Source organism: Scyliorhinus canicula, chromosome 3 (assembly GCF_902713615.1).
Source record: "Scyliorhinus canicula chromosome 3, sScyCan1.1, whole genome shotgun sequence".
NCBI classification, from domain to species: Eukaryota; Metazoa; Chordata; class Chondrichthyes; order Carcharhiniformes; family Scyliorhinidae; genus Scyliorhinus; species Scyliorhinus canicula.
This window is the reverse complement of record NC_052148.1, coordinates 230,042,558-230,062,429: the sequence shown is the minus strand read 5'-3', so window position 1 is coordinate 230,062,429 and position 19,872 is coordinate 230,042,558. Positions and strand designations below refer to the sequence as shown.

The 19,872-nt window shown below is 43.7% G+C and overlaps 1 protein-coding gene across 4 annotated transcripts in view; it reads right to left on the bottom strand.

The window, feature by feature from the left end:
- Positions 1–12,693: 12,693 nt before the first annotated feature.
- The window catches only part of LOC119963358 (adenosine deaminase domain-containing protein 1-like), a 141,273-nt gene continuing 134,094 nt past the window's right edge, over positions 12,694–19,872 (bottom strand). For all 4 annotated transcript variants that reach the window (XM_038792384.1, XM_038792383.1, XM_038792386.1 and 1 more), the window contains 2 exons: positions 14,729–14,861; positions 12,694–12,964 (listed from right to left, as the gene is read on the bottom strand). In XM_038792384.1, coding sequence (XP_038648312.1) covers positions 12,848–12,964; positions 14,729–14,861 — 250 coding nt within the window. In that variant the 3' untranslated portion in view covers positions 12,694–12,847. The remainder of the gene's footprint in view (positions 12,965–14,728; positions 14,862–19,872) is intronic.

Sequence of the window (19,872 nt, the reverse complement as noted above, 5' to 3'; positions counted from 1 at the left end):
CTTTGATTTATGAACTCATTCATAATCATCTGCCATTTCTGCTGCTAATCTCGCAGTTTTAACCCTCTGCTCTTCCACATGCATTCTCACTACATCTGGAATTGAATTTTTAAACTCCTCCAAAAGTATAATTTCTCTGAGAGCTTCATACGTTTGATCTATTTTCAAAGCCCTTATCCACCTATCAAAATTAATCTGTTTGAGCCTTTCAAACTCCATGTATGTTTGACCAAATTCTTTCCTTAAATTTCTAAACCTTTGTCTGTAAGCTTCAGGCACTAGCTCATATGCACTTAAGATGGATTTCTTCACCTCCTCATACGTTCCAGATACCTCCTCCGGTAGTGATGCAAACACTTCACAAGCTCTACCTACCAGCTTTGTTTGAATCAGTAACACCCACATGTCCTGTGGCCATTTCATTTGTTTAGCTACCTTCTCAAATGAAATGAAAAAGGCTTCCATTTCCTTCTCATCAATCTTTGGCAATGCTTGGACATATTTAAATAGATTCCCACCAAGCCTTCGACTATGACGCTCTTTCTCACTATCCTCATCACTATCATCCAACTGTACGTTTCCCTTTACGTCTGCCAATTTTAATTGACTTTCATGTTTCATGGCCATTTTCTGAAGTTCAAACTCCCTCTCTTTATCTTTTTCCCTGAGCTGTATCTCCCTTTGTTTTTCTTTTTGTTCTGTTAGGGCTATTCTTTCTTTTCTCCTTTCTTCTCTCTCCTTTTCTTTTTCCTCTCTCTCTCTTTCTCTCTCTTTTTCCTCTCTCCCTCTTTCGTATTCAAGCTGCTTTAATTCTTTCTCATGTTCCATTTGTTTAATTTGTAACTGAAATTTTGCCATTTCCAATGAGTCAGACACTATCTCAGGCAACTTTAAATGCTTAACCACCGCCATAATTACCTAATCTTTTCGCATTTTGTCAGGTAATGTTAACTGCAATGTTTTTGCCAAATCCAACAGTCTGCTTTTCGTCTCTGTCTGTAAGGTACTGCATGTGACATTCTCCACCACCAAAAACTTCTGAACCTCCGAAAGAGCCATTGTTCACAATTCTCCCCACTTAAGCTAAAATACCACACCGGAAAAGCAACAATCCTTCACTGTCTTTAAGTTCACAAAAGGCAATCCAATATATAGACTTTTATCCCCCTCGAGCCCCCAATTGTTATGGGAGCGGCGTTTTCAGAACCCCAAAATGTATCATGGAGTTCAACCAACCTCTCCCTTTAATGTATTGTTGCTTTTGAAGCACATGGCTTGGTCTCCAGGTGTGGTATTACAATTATGGACACGTGGGTTTTTAAACACAAAACAATGTTTATTCCATGAACTCAACTTAACCTTTTAAAATAAACATTAGATCTCTTAACACCCCTTACTTCAAAGATAACCCCAAAAATAATACAACATGAAATAATCCCTCAAAATGTTCCTTCAAACCTCCAAAAGACTTAACACCTTTAACCAGAAACACATCAGGTTAAATACATTACTATTATGAGTTTAAATCACCCAAATGATTCAGAGATAGTCTTTCATGGCAGAGATCACCGCAGATCCAGCTCACTGCAAACACAGACACAGCCAAGCTCTTTTTCTCAAAATTGGCTTTCTCCTATCAAACAGCGCACAGCAAACCAGCCAGGCACTTTTCAGCTGCTCTCTCTCAAAGCTGAAACCTAAACACCACAAAATGGCTGAGCTAAAAACCCAGCTCCACCCACACTCTGACATCACTTCAGTAATATGAGCTGTTTCATTTCTTAAAGGTACATTGCTTAAACATGCATTTCTTAAAGGTACTCTCACATGACAGTACAGACCCAGAATCTTTAACCGTTCCTCGTACAACAAGCTCTTCATTCCAGGGATCATTCTTGTGAACCTCCTCCGGACCCTTTCCAAGGCCAGCACATCCATCCTTAGATACGGGGCCCAAAACTGCTCATAATACTCCAAATGGGAACTGACCAGAGCCTTATATAGCCTCAGGAGTATATCCCTACTCTTGTATTATAGCCCTTTCGACATGAATGCTAACATTGCATTTGCCTTCCTAACTGCCGACTGAACCTACACGTTAACCTTAAGAGAATCGTGAACAAGGACTCCCAAATCCATTTGTACTTCTGATTCCCTAAGCATATCCCCATTTAGAAAATATACTATGCCTCCATTCCTCCTTCTAAGTGTAGAACCACACTTTTCCACATTGCATTCCATCTGCCACTTCATTGCCCTCTCTCCTAGCCTGACAAAATCCTCCTGCAGCCCCCATGGCGTCCTCAATACTACCTGTCAAACTACAGATCTTTATATCATCTGCAAACTCATCAACAGTGCCTTCAGTTCCTTCTTCCAGTTCATTAATGTATATTGCACAGACCCCTGAGGCACACCACTAGTCATTAACTGCCATTCGGAAAAAGACCTCTTTATCCCCACTCTCTACCTTCTGCCAGTCAGCCAATCCTCTACCCATGCCAGGATCATACCCTTAACACCATGGGCTCTTAGCTTATGTAACAGTCTCCTACACAGCCTCTTGTCAAAGCCAGGGTTTAGAGAACTCTAAAGTGTATCATGGAGTTCTCCTGACCCACAGGTTTGAATAGATTGTGGTACAGGGAGCACACGGCCCACTCTACAGGTATGGTGCAGCAGAAATTTAAAAGTAATTTTTAAAGCAAGACAATGTTTATTCTATGAACTCAGTTTACCCTTTTAAAACATAGTGAACATCTTAGCAACCATCAATTCAAATACACCCCCCAAAGAATACAGAACTCTAATTAATCCTTAAACTTTCCGCTCAACATCCATAAGACAAAAAAACCTTTTCACAGAAGCACATCAGGTTTAAATTCTCTACTGAAAGCCGTTATCACTCTGAATTCACCAAATGATCTAGAGATAGTCTTTTTAGATTGCAGAGAGATCAAAATCACACATTCTTTGGCTGGTTTCTGCTCCAACACTAAAATGAAACAAAAAAACAGACATACCCAAGCTTTTCCTCAAAGCGAAACAAAAAAACTCAACGCCACCCACATTCTGACATCACTGATTAACACTAATTTCTTAAAGGTACATCCACTATTCGATAAACACCCATTTTTTAAAGGTACTCTCACATGACAAAAGGCCTTCTGGAAATCTAAATAAATCATGTCCACTGGTTTTTCTTTGCCTAACTCCCTTGTTACCTCCTCAAAGAACTCTAACGTATTTGTCAGACGTGACTTCCCCTTGACGAAGCCGTGCTGACTCAAGTCCTATCTTATCATGCTCGTCCAAGTACTCCGTGATTTCATCTTTAATAATGGACTCTAAAATCTTACCAATGACCGAAGTCAGGCTACCAGGCCTATAATTTCCCGTCTACTGCCTCCCTCCCTTCTTAAACAGCTGCGTTGCATTGGCCACTCTCCAGTCCTCTGGGACTCTTCCTGCCTCCAGTGATTCCTGGAAGATCACCACCAATGCCTCCACATTCTCCTCAGCTATCTTTTTTTAGAACTCTGGGGTGTAGACCATCTGATTTTTGCACCTTCAGACATTTCCCCAGAACCTTCTCCTTAATGATGGCCACTGCACTTACCTCTGCCCCCTGATTCTCCTGGAGCTCTGGCATCCCACTGGTGTCTTCCACCGTGAAGACTGATGCAAAGTAACTATTCAATTCTTCTGCCATTTCTTGGTTTCCTATTATTACTTCTCCAGCCTAAATGTCCAGTGGTCCAATGCCTATTTTTGCCTCTCTCTTACCCTTTATATTGAAAAAAATTCTTCCCATCTTCTTTTATATTACTAGCTAGTTTGCACTCATATTTCATCTCCCCTCCCCCCTTATTGGTTTTTAGTTGTCCTCTGCTCGCTTTTAAGGGCTTCCCAATCCTCTGGCTTCCCACTAATTCTCGCCATTTTGTCTGCTTTTTCTTTTATGCTGTCCTTGACTTCTCTCGTCAACCATGGATGCCTTGTCCTCCCCTTAGCACATTTCCCACTCCTTGGGATGGATTTCTGTTGTGCCTTCCGAATAAGCCCCTGAAATTCCTGCCATTGCTGTTCCACTGACTTCCCTGCTAGGTTCCTTTTCCGATCAACTCTTGCCAGCTCCTCCCTCATGTCTTTGTAGTTACCCTTATTTAATTATAATACCGTTACATCTGACTCCAGCTTCTCCCTCTCAAACTGCTGGGTAAATTCTATCATATTGTGGTCACTGCTTCAAAGGGTTTCTTCACCTTAAATTCCGTAATCAAGTTTGCCTCATTACACATCGCCAAATCAAGAATTGCCGGTTCCCTAGTAGGGTCAGTCACAAAAAACCATCTCTTAGACATTCCACAAATTCCCTTTCTTGGGATCCACTACCAACCTGGTTTTCCCAGTCCACCTGCATATTGAACTCTGCCATTATTGTAATATTGCCTTTTTTTACATGCCTTTTCTATCTCCTGATTTATGTTCTGCCCCACATCCTGACTACTGCTAGGGGGCCTGTATATAACTCCCATCAGGGTCATTTTACCTTTACGATTCCTCAACTCTACCCACAGAGATTCTATGCCTTCTGATCCTATATCGCTCCTTGCTATCAATTTAACTTCATTCTTTACTAACAATGCAACCCCGTCCCTTTGCCCATCTGCCTGTCCTTTCGATAGGACACATATCCTTGTGCAGTTAGATCCCAGCCCTGATCTCTTTGCAGCCACATCTCTGTGATGCCCACAACATCGTACCGGCCAATTTCAGAACAAGCTCATTTACCTTGTTCCGTGTAGTGCCTACATTTAGGTACAATACCCAGTCCTGCATTGACCATCTCCCTTCTCACACTTGTCACCTTTCTTGCTCTGCCTGAGGGCGATGTTGTTCTCTTATTTTTGTTCTCTATTTCCCATTCAGTTATTAAACCTTCTAAGCTAACGCTCTGGTTCCCACCCCCCTGCCATACTAGTTTAAATCCTCCCGAGTGGCTCTAGCATTGGCCATGTTAAATTGCCCCGAGTGTCCAGGGATGTGCAGGTTAGTTAAGGGGTTATTAGGGCAGCACGGTGGCCTAGTGGTTAGCACAACCGCCTCACGGCGCTGAGGTCCCAGGTTCGATCCCGGCTCTGGGTCACTGTCTGTGTGGAGTTTGCACATTCTCCCCGTGTCTGCGTGGGTTTCTCCCCCACAACCCAAAAATGTGCAGAGTAGGTGGATTGGCCACACTAAATTGCCCCTTAATTGGAAAAAATAATTGGGTAATCTAAATTTAAAAAAAAAAAAGTTAAGGGGTTATTGGGATAGGGTGGGGAAGTGCACTCAGGTGGAGTGCTCTGTTAGAAGGTTGGTGCAGACCCGATGGGCCAAATGGCCCCCTTATGCACTGTAGGGATTCTATTATGTTAAAAAAATCCCCACCCAAATGGTAACAAGCGGAAAACATCTTCCCTTCTCCACTCCTGTTAACTAGCTATACTGCTAGCAGGGTGACCCCCCGTACAGGGTAGAAATCAATGTAAATTAAATAGCATATCAATGTTCAGCCCCACCGGCTATACCAAACTTTAATACAGAACCATAGAGGAATATCAATACCTAACACCCCTACCCCCCAAAAAACTCCAATAGTGCAATAGCCTAACTTTGCCCAGAATAAAACACCTAACAAGCCCAGACTGTGAAAAGCCCCTGGTCGCCACATTCCGGCGCCTGTTCGGGGAGGCCGGTACGGGAATTGAACCCATGCTGCTGGCCTTGTACTGCATTACAAGCCAGCTGTTTAGCCCACTGTGCTAAACCAGCTCTTTGGTTCTTGAGATAGTCAACCTTGGCCTTCAGCTCTCTATGCTCCTCAGCTAACAATGCCATCCCTACCTCCAGGGAGACAATCTGATCACTCTGGTCAGAGAACGCTGTTGTGTTTGGTCCTTTATACCTTACAAAGGAATCTGCCAAACACTTCAACTTGTCCAAACCTGAATCTTTTATTGAGTCTCATGTGGTAAGATAGCAATCTGTTACAGAGCACATTACCATGGAGTCTGCTTATTACTCCTCTGGAATCTGCATCTAGCAATGACCTGTGCGTCTGATTACCATCTCAATCTTTTTCTGAAGATGGCTGGATGGGTCTCCCGTTATATGGGCTTCACTGGTCACATGACCTTGATCTAGAGACCGCATGGTGTGTCTGCACCACCACCTGCTAGTTTGGCGGTCGCACACAATCCATCTATGATATACCCAATAGGCATATCACCACAGCCCCCTTCTTCACAAAACATTAAGATACATTAAACTTTAAACATTCATCAAATATGGCTAGTAAAGTGAACAAGTTTTATTAAGGTGTCCATAAACATGCTGTGCCCGACAAGTGTCAGTTTCCTTTGCACAGATATCATGGGATCACCTCTGGAATCTTTGGAGTTGTCGCCGGCCTCTTCCGCGACTGGTTTACTTGCTGGGGCCTTGTTTCTCTTGCTCTTCACTCTGTGCCTTTGAAAGGCCTATGTCCATGACTGCCATACTTGTGTTACCAGTCGCTTTCTCTGTCGCTTCCCTGTATGCTGCTGGTTCCTACTTGCGACTGTTTTCACTGCTGGTTTGTTGGTGGGATGAGCTAGCTCTTCCAGGCTTCTCTTTTTTCTCTTAACTTTGAGGACACGGTGATGGCTTTTTGTGTGTCTCTTAGTTTTGTTTTTTTTTGTAGCAGCCTCTGGCGTGGCACTGGTTGTCATGTGTCGAATGTTTGCAGAGCTTCATGCATCTCATCATCTCCGGGTGGTGTAACCACACCCACTTCTGCAACCTCATCGACAAGCTGGATTACCTCAGTTTTTGGTGTCTGTCTGTGTGAAGGTTGGAATTTGGGTTGGTGGTTTCACCCCTTCTTGGCTTGCTGGAGAATCTGTGACTTGCTCTTCATCACTGGAGATGATAATGCTCTCTGGCTGAGCTGATCCAGGCACTGGGTCTTCTTGATCAACTCACAAACGTGTGATTGGTCTATGGAGCTGCAGAATGAGATAGTCGTTCTCAGACTCAGTGTTAGAGTTGCCTACTATGTAATCTCCACGTCACTGTCAATCATCATCTATGTCCTCCCATCCATCATCAGTATCGTCGACTGCTTGGGAGCAAATTACTGGAGCCATTTCAAAGACTTGTAACAAGTCAGCACATACCTCCGAGGCCAGTTTTTCCAATATTGGGACAACTTCTTGGGTGTCTGGCTCAATCAACGGCTGATCTTTGGTTGTATCAGCAGCTTCAATTTCCACATGCGCCATCTCCAAACTCCTGCTCTCCACAGAATCCAGCTAGGTCTGGGCATCCTCCGTGATTATCTTGTCACTGCTTGCAGATCACCAGAGCCGTTTTGCTGGACCCTCAACTGTGCTGCTGGAGAAGAGATGTGCAAGTATCTCATAGTGTTCGTCATCTGTCTCCCCTTCCATGCCATCACTTTCTGCATCATCATCAACAACTTTGAGCAGATATTATTAGTAATCAGCCTCGGATTTAGCATCATCATCAGTCTTTTCACCTGAAAAATATAACATCGCATATGGAATTATTTGTTCATGAAATAGAGCGGCAGGTTCAAAATCAGCCTGCCGAGTTTGGCTGCCAAAGCTTGGCTTAAAATTCCACCCTGTGGAACTTCAGTGGGACTGAAGATATTCAAGAACAATTCATTTGGTGCTGTTCTTGGAGTGCTCTGACCTTTATGCTTTGGTTTTGTTCAGATATTCCATCATCACGTTTCTGCCTTCCCTCCTGTTGATCGTGCAGCCAGTGCAGTCGATGATTTAAAGAATGATTTAGGCGGCTGGGTCCAACTGATACACTTTAATGATCACCTCTCACCTCATTTGTGAAATACTCATTAGGCCCAATTGTAACCTCGAGTGAAGCTGCATGGCTTTCCACGCTCTCTCACTCACATCTCGGCAGAATCTTTTAATACGGGTTCGTCATGATCTCTTATCATGCCATTGAGCCTGTGCACGTTCTTCAAGACTGTTAACCAGAATTGCGGAATGCTCACCGGAAGTTCCTTCCCCTAGTCTGATTTGTCGTCCTCCACTAGGATTTCTTCTGAAACCTCATACACCGTAATGCCTTGCTGTGATCCACTGTGCTGAGGTAACCAGTCATCTTCTAGGATGCATAGCCGCTCGACTAGATTTTGGGATTTGCATGATTTTATTCCAAGTACTGAGTCAACATCCATGACTACAATGTGAAAAGGGGTATTGTGTGCTTCATGTCTGCCACAGAGAGCACTAGTTCGCAAACATCGAAGGTCTCCATTGTTCTTGTTCTTAAGTCTATCATCAGCCCTGGCCAATCAGCAAAGTCCCCCTGCACGTTTAGCTTTTACAAAGCAGATCGACTCACGAGGTTGGCTGTCGCTTTAGGGTCAAAGTCCAACATATCAAAGCATCATTCAACATTACCATCGAATTTAATACGAACGTATTTCGGAGCATTCTTATTATGTCCATTCTTTCTTAAGCTTTTGTTTTTATCTTTGTTTTTCGTACTATCCTGGTTCCTTGCCACAATGAGATCGATGAAAAACTGTTCTTCAGTATTTATCTCAACTGCGTGCACCACTTGTGCATGGTCCATGGTAGAACACGCTAAACATTGTTTTGCAATACACTATGCTTTAATTTTACACATTAATCTTTTAAGTGGGACTTTGTCGACAGCCTTCTGAAAGTCCAAATAAACCACTTCCACTGGCTCCCCTTCAACTCTACTAGTTATATCCTCTAAAAATTCCGGAAGATTTGTCAAGCATGATTTCCCTTTCATTAATCCATGCCACTGTTTTCCAAGTGCTCTGTTATAAAATCCTTGATAATGGATTCTAGAATTTTCCCCACTACTGACATCAGGCTCACTGGTCTAGAATTCCCTGGTTTCTCTCTACCTCCCTTTTTAAGTAGTGGCATTGTGTTAGCTACCCTCCAATATTTAGGAATTGTTCTAGAGTTTATATAAGTTGCATTCGCTGGGGAGCATCATATTTTCAAAATAATGACGGTTGGAAGAATCATCATGGGAACTATTTCTCCAAAGTGAAAACTCTGGGTTTATAATAGAGGAGCTACAACTGGGCACTGGCTCTGGGAGTTGGCAGAAGAACTGTCCTATTCTTCTAGCCTGACTGCAACCTACTTGCACCTTACTTATTCTATAATTTCCTGCCTTTGTAAATAGACTGCTGCAGCAGGACAGGTAATCAGAAGTTCTACTTCTCTCATAACGGAAGGCTTATCAGAATCTAGAGATCTGTCAGCCTGATGTCTCCCTTGTACAGTTAACCATTTTTCAACACTTCTGAATATGCTTTATATACACTCAATCTTCACAATCACGGTACACCTTGCAGGGAATATAATTTATTCACAGGTTTATTGGAAGGCTATCTTTTCTTGTGAATCGCTTGGTGGTCAGTTTTAAGAATATCTTGTATCAGCTTAACACCAACAGCAACAGAGTTGCATGGGTTGATTTACAATATGGATTAATTCTTAAATGCAAGAAAAAAAAATCAAGACATAAAGCTCACAGAATGAAATGTTGCCAACTGTTTATTTTTGGAGCGACTTTATAGTCATAACAAAGCAAACATTAACAAATTACCAGAAGAAATAAACTCCTCCAATTACTATACCATCCCCCCTCCCTCTGAGGTAGGACAATAAGAGGGCATAATTATTTTGGACAGTCATATGCAAATCTGATAAACTTAAACAAGCATTGTTTGCACACCTAAAAGGCTCACAAAAATTGTATTTTTGAATCAAACTTTCACGTACTGCAAATTGCTCATGTTAAACATCAAGAACCTTAAGCAAATTCACTGTGACTCACTAAAACAGATAGTCTTACAGTAGTGAAGCTGTTCAAATTTCAGAAATATATTTGCTCAACAGAAATTCTACATAACAAAAAAATTTAAAGATTTACATTTTTGATTCCTGTTCACAACATCTCCTCATCCTAATGTTGCTTCTTCATTCTATTTCTCTTTATATTTAACTTGGTGTGACCATTTATTCATCTAAACACGACAGGATGCTGCAAGTCACTGCTGCTTTGTGACCCAGAGGCAACGCTGCTTTATTAAATGTCAAGAATCGATCTGATTGTGTAATAGGTGCAATCACATTTGTTATACATTCAATTTTCAATTGGCTTAAAAAAAACCTTGATGGTCAGTCTTCACTCAATTATACCATGTTTTGGGGCATTCTCCCACTTAGGAACTGGACTGATTCCTTGGAAGGAGAAAACACCCAAAGAAAGGGAAGGGAGTGGGGTGGGTGAGAGCAAGGTTAAAACAGATTTAACTTAAAATAAACTTTAAAGCTATAATGGGAAAGAGAAAATAAGGAATAAAACAAGGCAATAAAGGAAGACAGAGCACTTATTATCTATAGTCTTGTCTTTAAAGTGTATGAGGGAATTTGTCCAGAGTCAGATTTCTTGGGATATGGGATTTTGAATGAAGGAAAGCAAATTTGGCTTCCAGCCATCATGGAACATACGAAGATGGACTCAGTCACGTCAACACATAATCAGGTCAAGCTCTGACAAGATATTTCAACTTTAAACATTAAAGCATTAGCACTGGAGCAGCACCACAATCAAAATTGGGCAGCAAAACCATTTAGCCACTGTGCATTAAAGATTTAAGTACAAATATACTCCAGGTCACAATACAATATTTTTCTTGTGCACTTTTGCAATTCTGTTGCACTTATTTGCAGAGTTCTGTGATACTTGAAAGTATTAATGTATAATGTGCAAGTGCTGGACTTTGAGTAACTCCCTCACAATTCAGACAGCTTGTTTCCTATTCTTACAACACGGTTTGTCACCAATCAAAAACATGCATTTCTTGTTAATGCACCCTCCATATAAATCCTTGTGTGGACATTTGAAGATCCATATTTTAATCCAAAATTGATGCCCAACATTGCTCTAGAATGGCAAGAATTGAAGTTCCTTCTGATTTTCCTAATCCTCAACTGATGTGAAACAACAGTGTGGGGAAGAAATATCAACTTCTATCACATGGAGAACAGGTAACTGACACAGTAGCCTGTCAACTGCTGCCCCTCCCTCTCCTGCTGGTGTTCTGATGACCTGTGTGATGATACAGGCTGATTTCCCATTCTCCAGATCTAACAAAGTTGCCACTGCGCTATCATCATTCCCAGTTTTCATACTTTGCCCCAGCATAGACAACAACTAAGAATGGAGAATTCAGGTTTATGTAGCTAGATTTTGTATCAGAAGCATTTTAATAATACTCAACTTGTGGGCGTTTCTTTTTTAGGAGAACATCAGGAGCATTATTACAAGGCTGACTTGTACTTTCTGACACCCAAGTTCAATAATGGCAATGGCTTACATACAAAGCTGCCTGACCTCTCAAATATAGAGAAATGTGGCTTGTGGAAGGATTTTCAAGGGAATCAATGATGGATAAAAATGACAGTGCTCAAGTCTAGCGAACAAAACCTCAATTTTCCAGCTCACCTATAACATAAGTACGTACTATTAGGATTTTAAGGTCACAGAAATTATTTCTGTCAGCCTTGCTTTCAGTACATCATTACTAAACATGGAAACTAACCAAAACAAGGTCTATGGCTATATCTCACTATATTCTGAACATCATGCTTTAGTTGTGAACAACATATGGTCGTGGATCAAATTTGACCCATCAGATTGTTGCAAGAAAGTCCACATCAAACAGTTTGATTGTCCTTCTTTATTCCTGAAGATATCTCAGTAACCTGTGTAGGTTACAGCAGTTTCAACACCCTTATAAATCATGAATTCGCACTCTCATATAATCATTTCTAGAACCATTATCTCCCGATAAGGGCTGGCGATACCGATAAGATACATTGGCAAAAGGAAGAAATAAAATGTAAGTGTTGAATACATCAGCAGGAGTTGCATTAGCACTTGCTATTCTCTACAATGAGTATGCCAGCTTGGTAACGTGGTGGAAGCTAGGCACAGGAGAAGCATGGCCAATTGGTCATTCAGTTTCTGTTGTACTCATCACCAGTTGAATAAATATAATCATGTGCTCACCTTTGAAGGATATTACATTTGTGCATCTGAGGTCAAAATAGTTGTTCACTACTTCTACATCATGGAAACATGAGTTTCATGTCAAACTCTTCAACATAAGAATCAAATCTCCTATTTTAAACCAAATATAAATTTTCAGCCACACTCATTTCCAAGTGCAGAATTGCGTCTTTGGTGCAAACAGTACGATTGTTGTAATATAGGCAGGACCAGCAAAAATTCAAAAGTTTCAGTCGTCAGTTAATGCAAGTATACTATATAGTACTCCAATAACTACTCTAATACTGCACCAATGAATTAAATATGATTTTCCATAGAGTAGTCTATTTCTCAATAATAGTTTTTGGCCAATATTATCTTGCACGCTTATTTTTCTGCCTTAATACCTTTACAGCATTAATACATGTGCCATTCATCCTTACACTGCTTATGCAGAGCTAGCGAGTGGGCAATAACTCCTAAGATGGGTCTTAAGAATGCATTTGAATCTAAAGAGATTACTTGAGGTACAAATATTTCTATGATGGAACACGTACTCTAGAGTGAAGTGAAACAAAAGCGAAAATCTAAACTTTAATTGCTCTTTGTCCAATATTCCAACAAAAAATATGCAACAGTATACAGCAGCCTTCTGATGGGAATAGAGGAACAGTGCATTCATACGTTTACAATTAAGATTTTCATCAAGTGTTTCTCCTCATTGCATGTGGAACACTTCTGCATTTGGATTCTTCACCAGCCAGGTACCAAAACCATGATGCACCAAAGATGATTTCAGCAAAGCTTTTGCTTCCTGGTATGATTTTGCCATCACCTGAAAGGAACGGAAAATTGAAGGAGTTAAATAAATATGAATACTGTCAATCTAAAGTAAAAAGCTAAAAACAATTTCTTTAACAGACTAGAGATTTTAATCGTTTACTTTAAAGAATCAGCAAAAAGACCTTGTTGAATGTCCAACACAATGCACAGCAAACCAATCTAGAAGGAAATCCATACAAACATACACTCCCAAATAACTTAAATTGCAACAAGTACAAACTGCACTTTGAAACTAGAGGCATGGGGCAGAATTTACCGTCTGTTCATGCCGGCAGGATATTCTGGTCCCACTGATGCCGCATGGGACTCTTGGCGACAAGTGGTGCAGTCAACAGGAAATCCCATTGACAACGGTGGGACCAGAAAACTCTGCTGGTGGGTTGCGTCCGCCAACTAAAAACACGTGACCGGTGGCTTGGCAAATTCTGCCCAATGTAACCAAGCAATTGCAAGTGATGGACAACCTTTGATGCACCAAGAATACCATTAAGTTTGAAATGGTAGCGGGTGAAAGAATAATTTTAATGCAATGGAGATCACGTTAGCCAATTTGAATTGCAGCAGAAAATTGGAAACTGAACCCACAATAGCTGGGAATTGATGGTCACCGGCATTGAAATTGCATGAAGGCGGTGTAAGACAAAAGTAAGTGGTCTTCGTCATGGCACAAATATGAGGTCGGTAGCTCATCTTGAGATCAAATATCACACCAAGGTTGCAAACAGGCTGTTACAGGGAGAGGGATGGAGTCCAGAGTGGCAACTGTAGCCACCGAAGTTGGCCACTTCCCGACCCAAAATGGCGATTTACAAAGGTTGCAGGGAAAACTGGACAATTATAAAGAGACAAGCAGTTTGCAGAAGTTCATGTATATTCTGGCTGCAAAGAAAGCAGACAGCACCGAAACCAGCAGTTTGCATATTAATGAAGCGACCCCCGGGAACAATGGATACAACGATTAGCTACAATTGGGACATTCTATGGCAGGTCAGACTTCCCGGCACCAACGGGAGTCTGAAACAATAAGTTACAAACAGCCCCAAGAACCGCCCAGCGATCGGGAAACAGCCCCAGTATTGGGGAATTCAAACCAATCGATTGGTAGGAGGTCCAATCGATTGCAAGCAGGTATAGGGACCGCCCAGATGGGCGCGAAGCCCCTGTGACCTATAAAAGTCAGGTCCCAAGTATAGTTCGCTCTCTTAGCCGGCCCTCCCAGCAGAACACCTTTGCAGCAGCTCTCTAAGAACTTGACCGTAAGGAGGAGAGGCCTGGCCAACAGTTACACCGACAAGTAAGTGTCCAACCAACGCTCACTACGAGAATAGACACTCCTAACCCCTTAGTCCGTACCAACTGGGAAGACTGCAGTCTCAGGACAGAACAAGAGGCCATTGTTCCCTGATCCAGTGGGTTCCCTTATCGAAGATAAGTATTGGCTTATAGTGGTAGGAATAATTTAGTCCGCTAGTATTAGTTGCATGAGTATCGATTTACTGTGTAAATAATAAACGTGTTTGATTGAACCTTACTAACTGGTGTATTGAGTCATTGATCTGAACTTGAACTTCGTGGCGGTATCATAAGGATACCTGGCGACTCTAGAGCGAAGGAATATAACAGAGCCAATTGAGTGTAAAGCACACTCACCAGAACGAGCAACAGCAACCTAAAACAATCTAATAGAATTACATTTTTCTGAAAAAGCGTGTGTAAATTTGACAGAGATATTTCCATATCCAGAAAGCAATTTTACCTTTGCTGCATGGTATGTTGGAACTGGAGACAAATCTTCTCTATTTGCTTCTTTTGCAACAAGATAGAAACGACTTAGCATGGCAGCTTTGCATAAGCGACTGGTCATGGAGGTACCACTTTTAAATGGTGAGCTTAAACACACAACAAATAACACTTTTTTTTTAAAAAAGACAATAAAATAGCAAAATGTGCTAATAAACACGTACTTCTATGTATAACGTTCAAAATTGGTTTGTATGACTACATAAAATGGAGTTAATCGTATTCATCTTAGTGGAAATCTTCATATTTTGACCCAAACCACTGAAATGGCACATATAATGGAGAGACGGCTGAACTGGATTTTCAAACTTCATTCCTCAGAATGCATTGCAAATAGCTCAAAATTATGGTAGTGGATCTGTAATCTCCTAAACATTGTGCCCAATGGTCTATTTCCTTAACTAATTACCCCATGAGGAAAATAAGGTAAATTAGTCAAACTGAAGGCAGAAAGAGAAATAGAGGAAATGAGTGAAGGAAAAATAAGAACATTTTTTAAAGAACAAATAGAAGACGATAACATTGTAACCCAGACTTTTTGAATTGGCCTTTGAAAAGTCAATTGCAGAGAGGGTGTATGTGAATTATTACTTTCTGACATTAACGGGAATATAAATTGTAAGATTGGCCTAAAAATAAAATTCACTATCTACTGGAGTGAGACTCCATAGCTTAACTTGTTCCCTTTCTGGCTTAAAAAGAGGGATTTCATAACCGGACGATGAAACTACTACTACTGACCTGAAATGGCAGTATTCAGATTAATTTGCATTTACAGCATAAATCCAGCGATTTCTTGAATGCAAACAACTTCAATGAAGAGGCTCACACCGAGGCCCAGACGGGTTTCCAGTGGAATTTTTCAAAAAGTTCTTGGGGGACTTGGGTCCCAAGTGCCGGGAGTGATAGGGGAGGACCAGATGGGGTTTGTTAAGGGGAGGCAACTGTCGGCCAATATTAGGAGGCTACTGAATGTTATAATGATGCTCCTAGAGGGAGGAAGTGTGGAGATGGTGATTGCCAAGGATTTGGAGAAGGCCTTCGATCGGGTGGAGTGGAACTATTTGTGGGAGAAGCTGGGGCGGTTTGGACAGGGGTTTATGGACTGGGTCCATAAACTGGATCGGGCACTGGTAGCAAGTTTGCGGACAAACCGGGTGAGCTCGGAGTATTTCAGGCTGCACCGGGGGACGAGGCAGGAATGTCCACTCTCACCGTTGCTCTTTGCCTTGACTAAAGAGCCATTGGCACCGGCGCCGAGTGTCCAGGGATAGTACGGGGGTGGGGGGAGCACAAGGTTTTGCTGTACGTGGATGACTTGCTGCTTTTCATTTCGGATATGTTGGAAGGTTTTGGGGCAGTTATGAGTATTTTGGAGGAATTCGGCTGGATCTCTGGGTACAAATTGAATATGGGACATGATGTTTCCGCTCAAAGTGCCGGGGGGGGGGGGGGGGGGGGGGGGCAGGAGAAGAGGCTGGGGGAGTTGCCGTTTAGGTTGGCAAGGGGGAACTTTTGGAATCTGGGTACTCAGGTGGTGCAGGGGTGGGAGCAGCTGCACAAGCTGATATTGGCTTTGTTGGTGGAACAGATGAAGGGGGGATTTTAGGAGGTGGAATGTACTCCTGCTGTTGCTGGCAAGACAGCTGCAATCGGTGAAAATGTCGATTCCCCCAAGTTTCTTGTTTGTGTTTCAAAACCTATCCCGATTTTTATTCCTAAAGCTTTCTTTTTTTAAAAAAAAGAATTTTTATTCAAGTTTTTTAATAATAACAAATTTTCTCCCCGCAATTTAAAACAAACAAAAGGCGTTTCCACACCAAAACAAGAAAAGAACTCTCCTCCCCAAAATAAATAATAACAAATAGCAATACAAGAAATAAGAAAATAACATAACAAACCCACCGCCGCAAACACAAACCCCCCAACCCACCCCCCCCCCTGCTGCTGCCGAGACCGACCACTCTCTACCCCTTCGCCAGGAAATCGAAAAAGGGCTGTCACCACCGAAAGAACCCCTGTACCGACCCTCCTTAGGGCAAATTTCATCCTCTCCAACTTGATGAACCCAGCTATGTCGTTGACCCAGGTCTCCGAACTTGGGGGCCGCGTATCCCTCCACTGTAACAGAATCCTGCGCCGGGCTACTAGAGACACAAAGGCCAGAATGCCGGCCTCTCTCGCCTCCTGCACTCCCGGCTCCGAAGCTACCCCAAAGATCGCGAGCCCCCAGCCCGGCCTGACCCTAGACCAAACCGCTTCCGACAAAATCCCCGCCACCCCCTTCCAAAACCCCTCCAAAGCCGGACATGCCCAAAACATATGGGTGTGGTTTGCCGGGCCACCCGAACACCTCCCACACCTGTCTTCCCCTCCGAAAAACCGGCTCATCCTTGCCCCCGTCATGTGAGCCCTGTGCAGCACCTTCAGCTGAATTAGGCTGAGCCGTGCACAAGAGGAGGAAGAATTCACCCTCTCCAGGGCGTCCGACCACGTCCCATCCTCAATCTCTTCCCCTAGCTCTTCCTCCCATTTCGCTTGATCCTTGACTTTGATCAAAAGGTGTGAAGCACTTGCCACCCTATGTGGATGAGAACAAGGGCTGCAGCTGTCCACTGCCCCATATTTCAGGAAACCATTCAAGTGGGGTGGAAGTGAAAAGGAAGGTGGAAGTAATAGACAACAGAATAGTCACGAGATAGATATTGTTCCCTGCAGTCACATGTGGGTGTTATGATGGGTGTTTTTCCTGTCTAGTGCCAACATAAAAACACAGCTTTGCAGCTGGAGATGGACTTGGCAGTGGGAGGGCCCAGTTATTATTGTTTTAAATCGGAACCAAAAACTCAGGTAAAACTAGAATTGGTGTTCTGCCCTGCGGAGGGAGTTTGAGGCATTCGGGTCTAAATTAGAATGCAGACTCCCAAAGGTATCATCTCTGGATTATTACCCAAGTCAGGTGCTACCTGGTATTGGGTCAAATTGGTTAAATATAAACATGTGGCTCAAAGAGGGTGGGAAACTAACATGTGGCTCAAAGAGGAAGGGAAATTAACATGTGGTTCAAAAAGGGAGGAAAATTAACATGCGGCTCATAGAAGGAGGGAGGCTCCAATAGACAAGGCATTATAGAACGAATACTGCAAAGAGAACTGTTCTTGTGGGACGGGCTCCATTTAAACTGGGCTGGGATCTTCATTCTGGCAAATCATGCAAGGGTTGAGGTTAGGCCTTCAAGTCGGGGTTGGAGTTGGGTTGCGGGGAGGTCAGATGAAAGGAGATTTAGAAATCTAAAGACAAAGATTCAGACAACGGAGCCATGCAGCAATTTGGATAAAGACAAGCGGAGTGGGACAGCAAGGAACAGAGTTTACCAACAGATAGTCAAAAAAAAATTCCTCATGGCATGTGTGTCACCACCCCCACCCACCAGGGAGCCTCAGGGGTTAGCTTCACTTGCACCCCTCCTCAAGGAGTAGCCCGGGGCCCATTAGGCACCTCGAGGGAGGAAGAAGTGATGGGTCCTGTGTCGGTGACTCCCGCAGGGGTAGTGCCGTAACACCACAGTGCCTCAGACTCGCCCCCTCCACCAGCTGGGACACCAGAGCAGCAGACGAGCCCATCCAGCCCTGGTCGTCCCAGAAGGCCACCAATAGGGCCCCAGGTCACAGGGCAGGAACCACAGTAGGCCGCCTCCTCTCCTGATGTACCACCTGCAGATTCACCTAGACGTAGCATTAGGGCCCTTAAAGCACAAGCTAAGTTGGCATGAGTGCCGCACACAGTATAGCATTAGGCACTAGGACACAAACCTATACATATGTTTACTGTTTCACAATAAACATCTGTTCACAATGTTCATACTGGCCTCGGTGCTCTGTCGGAGATGGGCTGGCTGCAGGGAGGGGGGAAAAGAGCTGAGCGGACATTGAGGGACAGGGACCCCAGTTCTTCCAGCGCTCAGCAGTCTGGTGCCCTAAGCCCATCTCTCTCCAGCGACAGTGGACAGTGCTTTCATGGGCAGGAGTCAGAGGTTGTCAAACGATGCGGACCACCAGAGCTCATTGCAGAGCGGGCTCCTCCATTCCATGGACTAGACCCGGTGTTACTCCCAACCGTCCGTGGGCCCGTACCCATTAATGAGGCAGGTAGGAATCACGGAAGGGGGCGGGGGGTGGTTTGTGCAGGTGGGATGGGGTGTCTGTGCTGCTGGCCAGGCCCCTTAGTCGGTGAACCTGGAGGCATTAACAGCGTTCCATGCACGCTGGCCCAGGCGCACGCGTTATACGGCCCCCCCTGTGCCTGCCCGGGCCCCATGTCCTGCCCATCCTTGCCGTTCCCCGCATCACCCTCAATCGGATGAGGGACAGACAGGGTCATGTCATTTACGCATGGAGGTGGCGTGATGTTGTGGAGGACGCAGCAGGCCACCACGATGTGGGAGAACCTCCTAGCGCTACAATGGAGGCCCCTGCAGAGCGATCCAGAATCCAATCTTCAGGTTGCCAAAGTACCCCTCGATCTTGTCCCTGGTGGCGGCATGGACATCGTTGTAGTGGGTCTCCACGTTGGTCGGTGGCCTCCGGATAGGCATCATCAGCCACAACCGAAGTGGATAACCACCACAGCCCAGGAATCAAACCCTTAACTGGGGGTGCATCTCAAAGATGTCAGGAACCGTCGAGTGTGTCAGGGTGAAGGTGTGCACACTGACCGGATTTCAGGCGCAAACATGCATTATGTGCATCTCATGATCATACACTAGCTGCATAGCTGCATATTCATCGAATTGTTGGTTTCTGAAGACCGGCTCATAAAGCAACCTGCATACCGTTGTTCACTCCCTGGAACTGGGCACCTCGGTGATGAAGGCGAACCCTGCTGCATGGGCAACCTGGTGAGCTCGGTGTACATTGAATTTGATGTATTGTGCCGACCGGGCATACAGGGCCTCAATGACTGTGCGGATGCACCTGTGCACCGAGGTCTGCGAGATACCACTCGGCATCTGGAAGGACCCCATGGCATAATACTACACCTGGAAGGACCCCGTGGCGTAAAAGTTCAGAGCGACCACCAAGAGCAGGTGTCCGCCCCCAT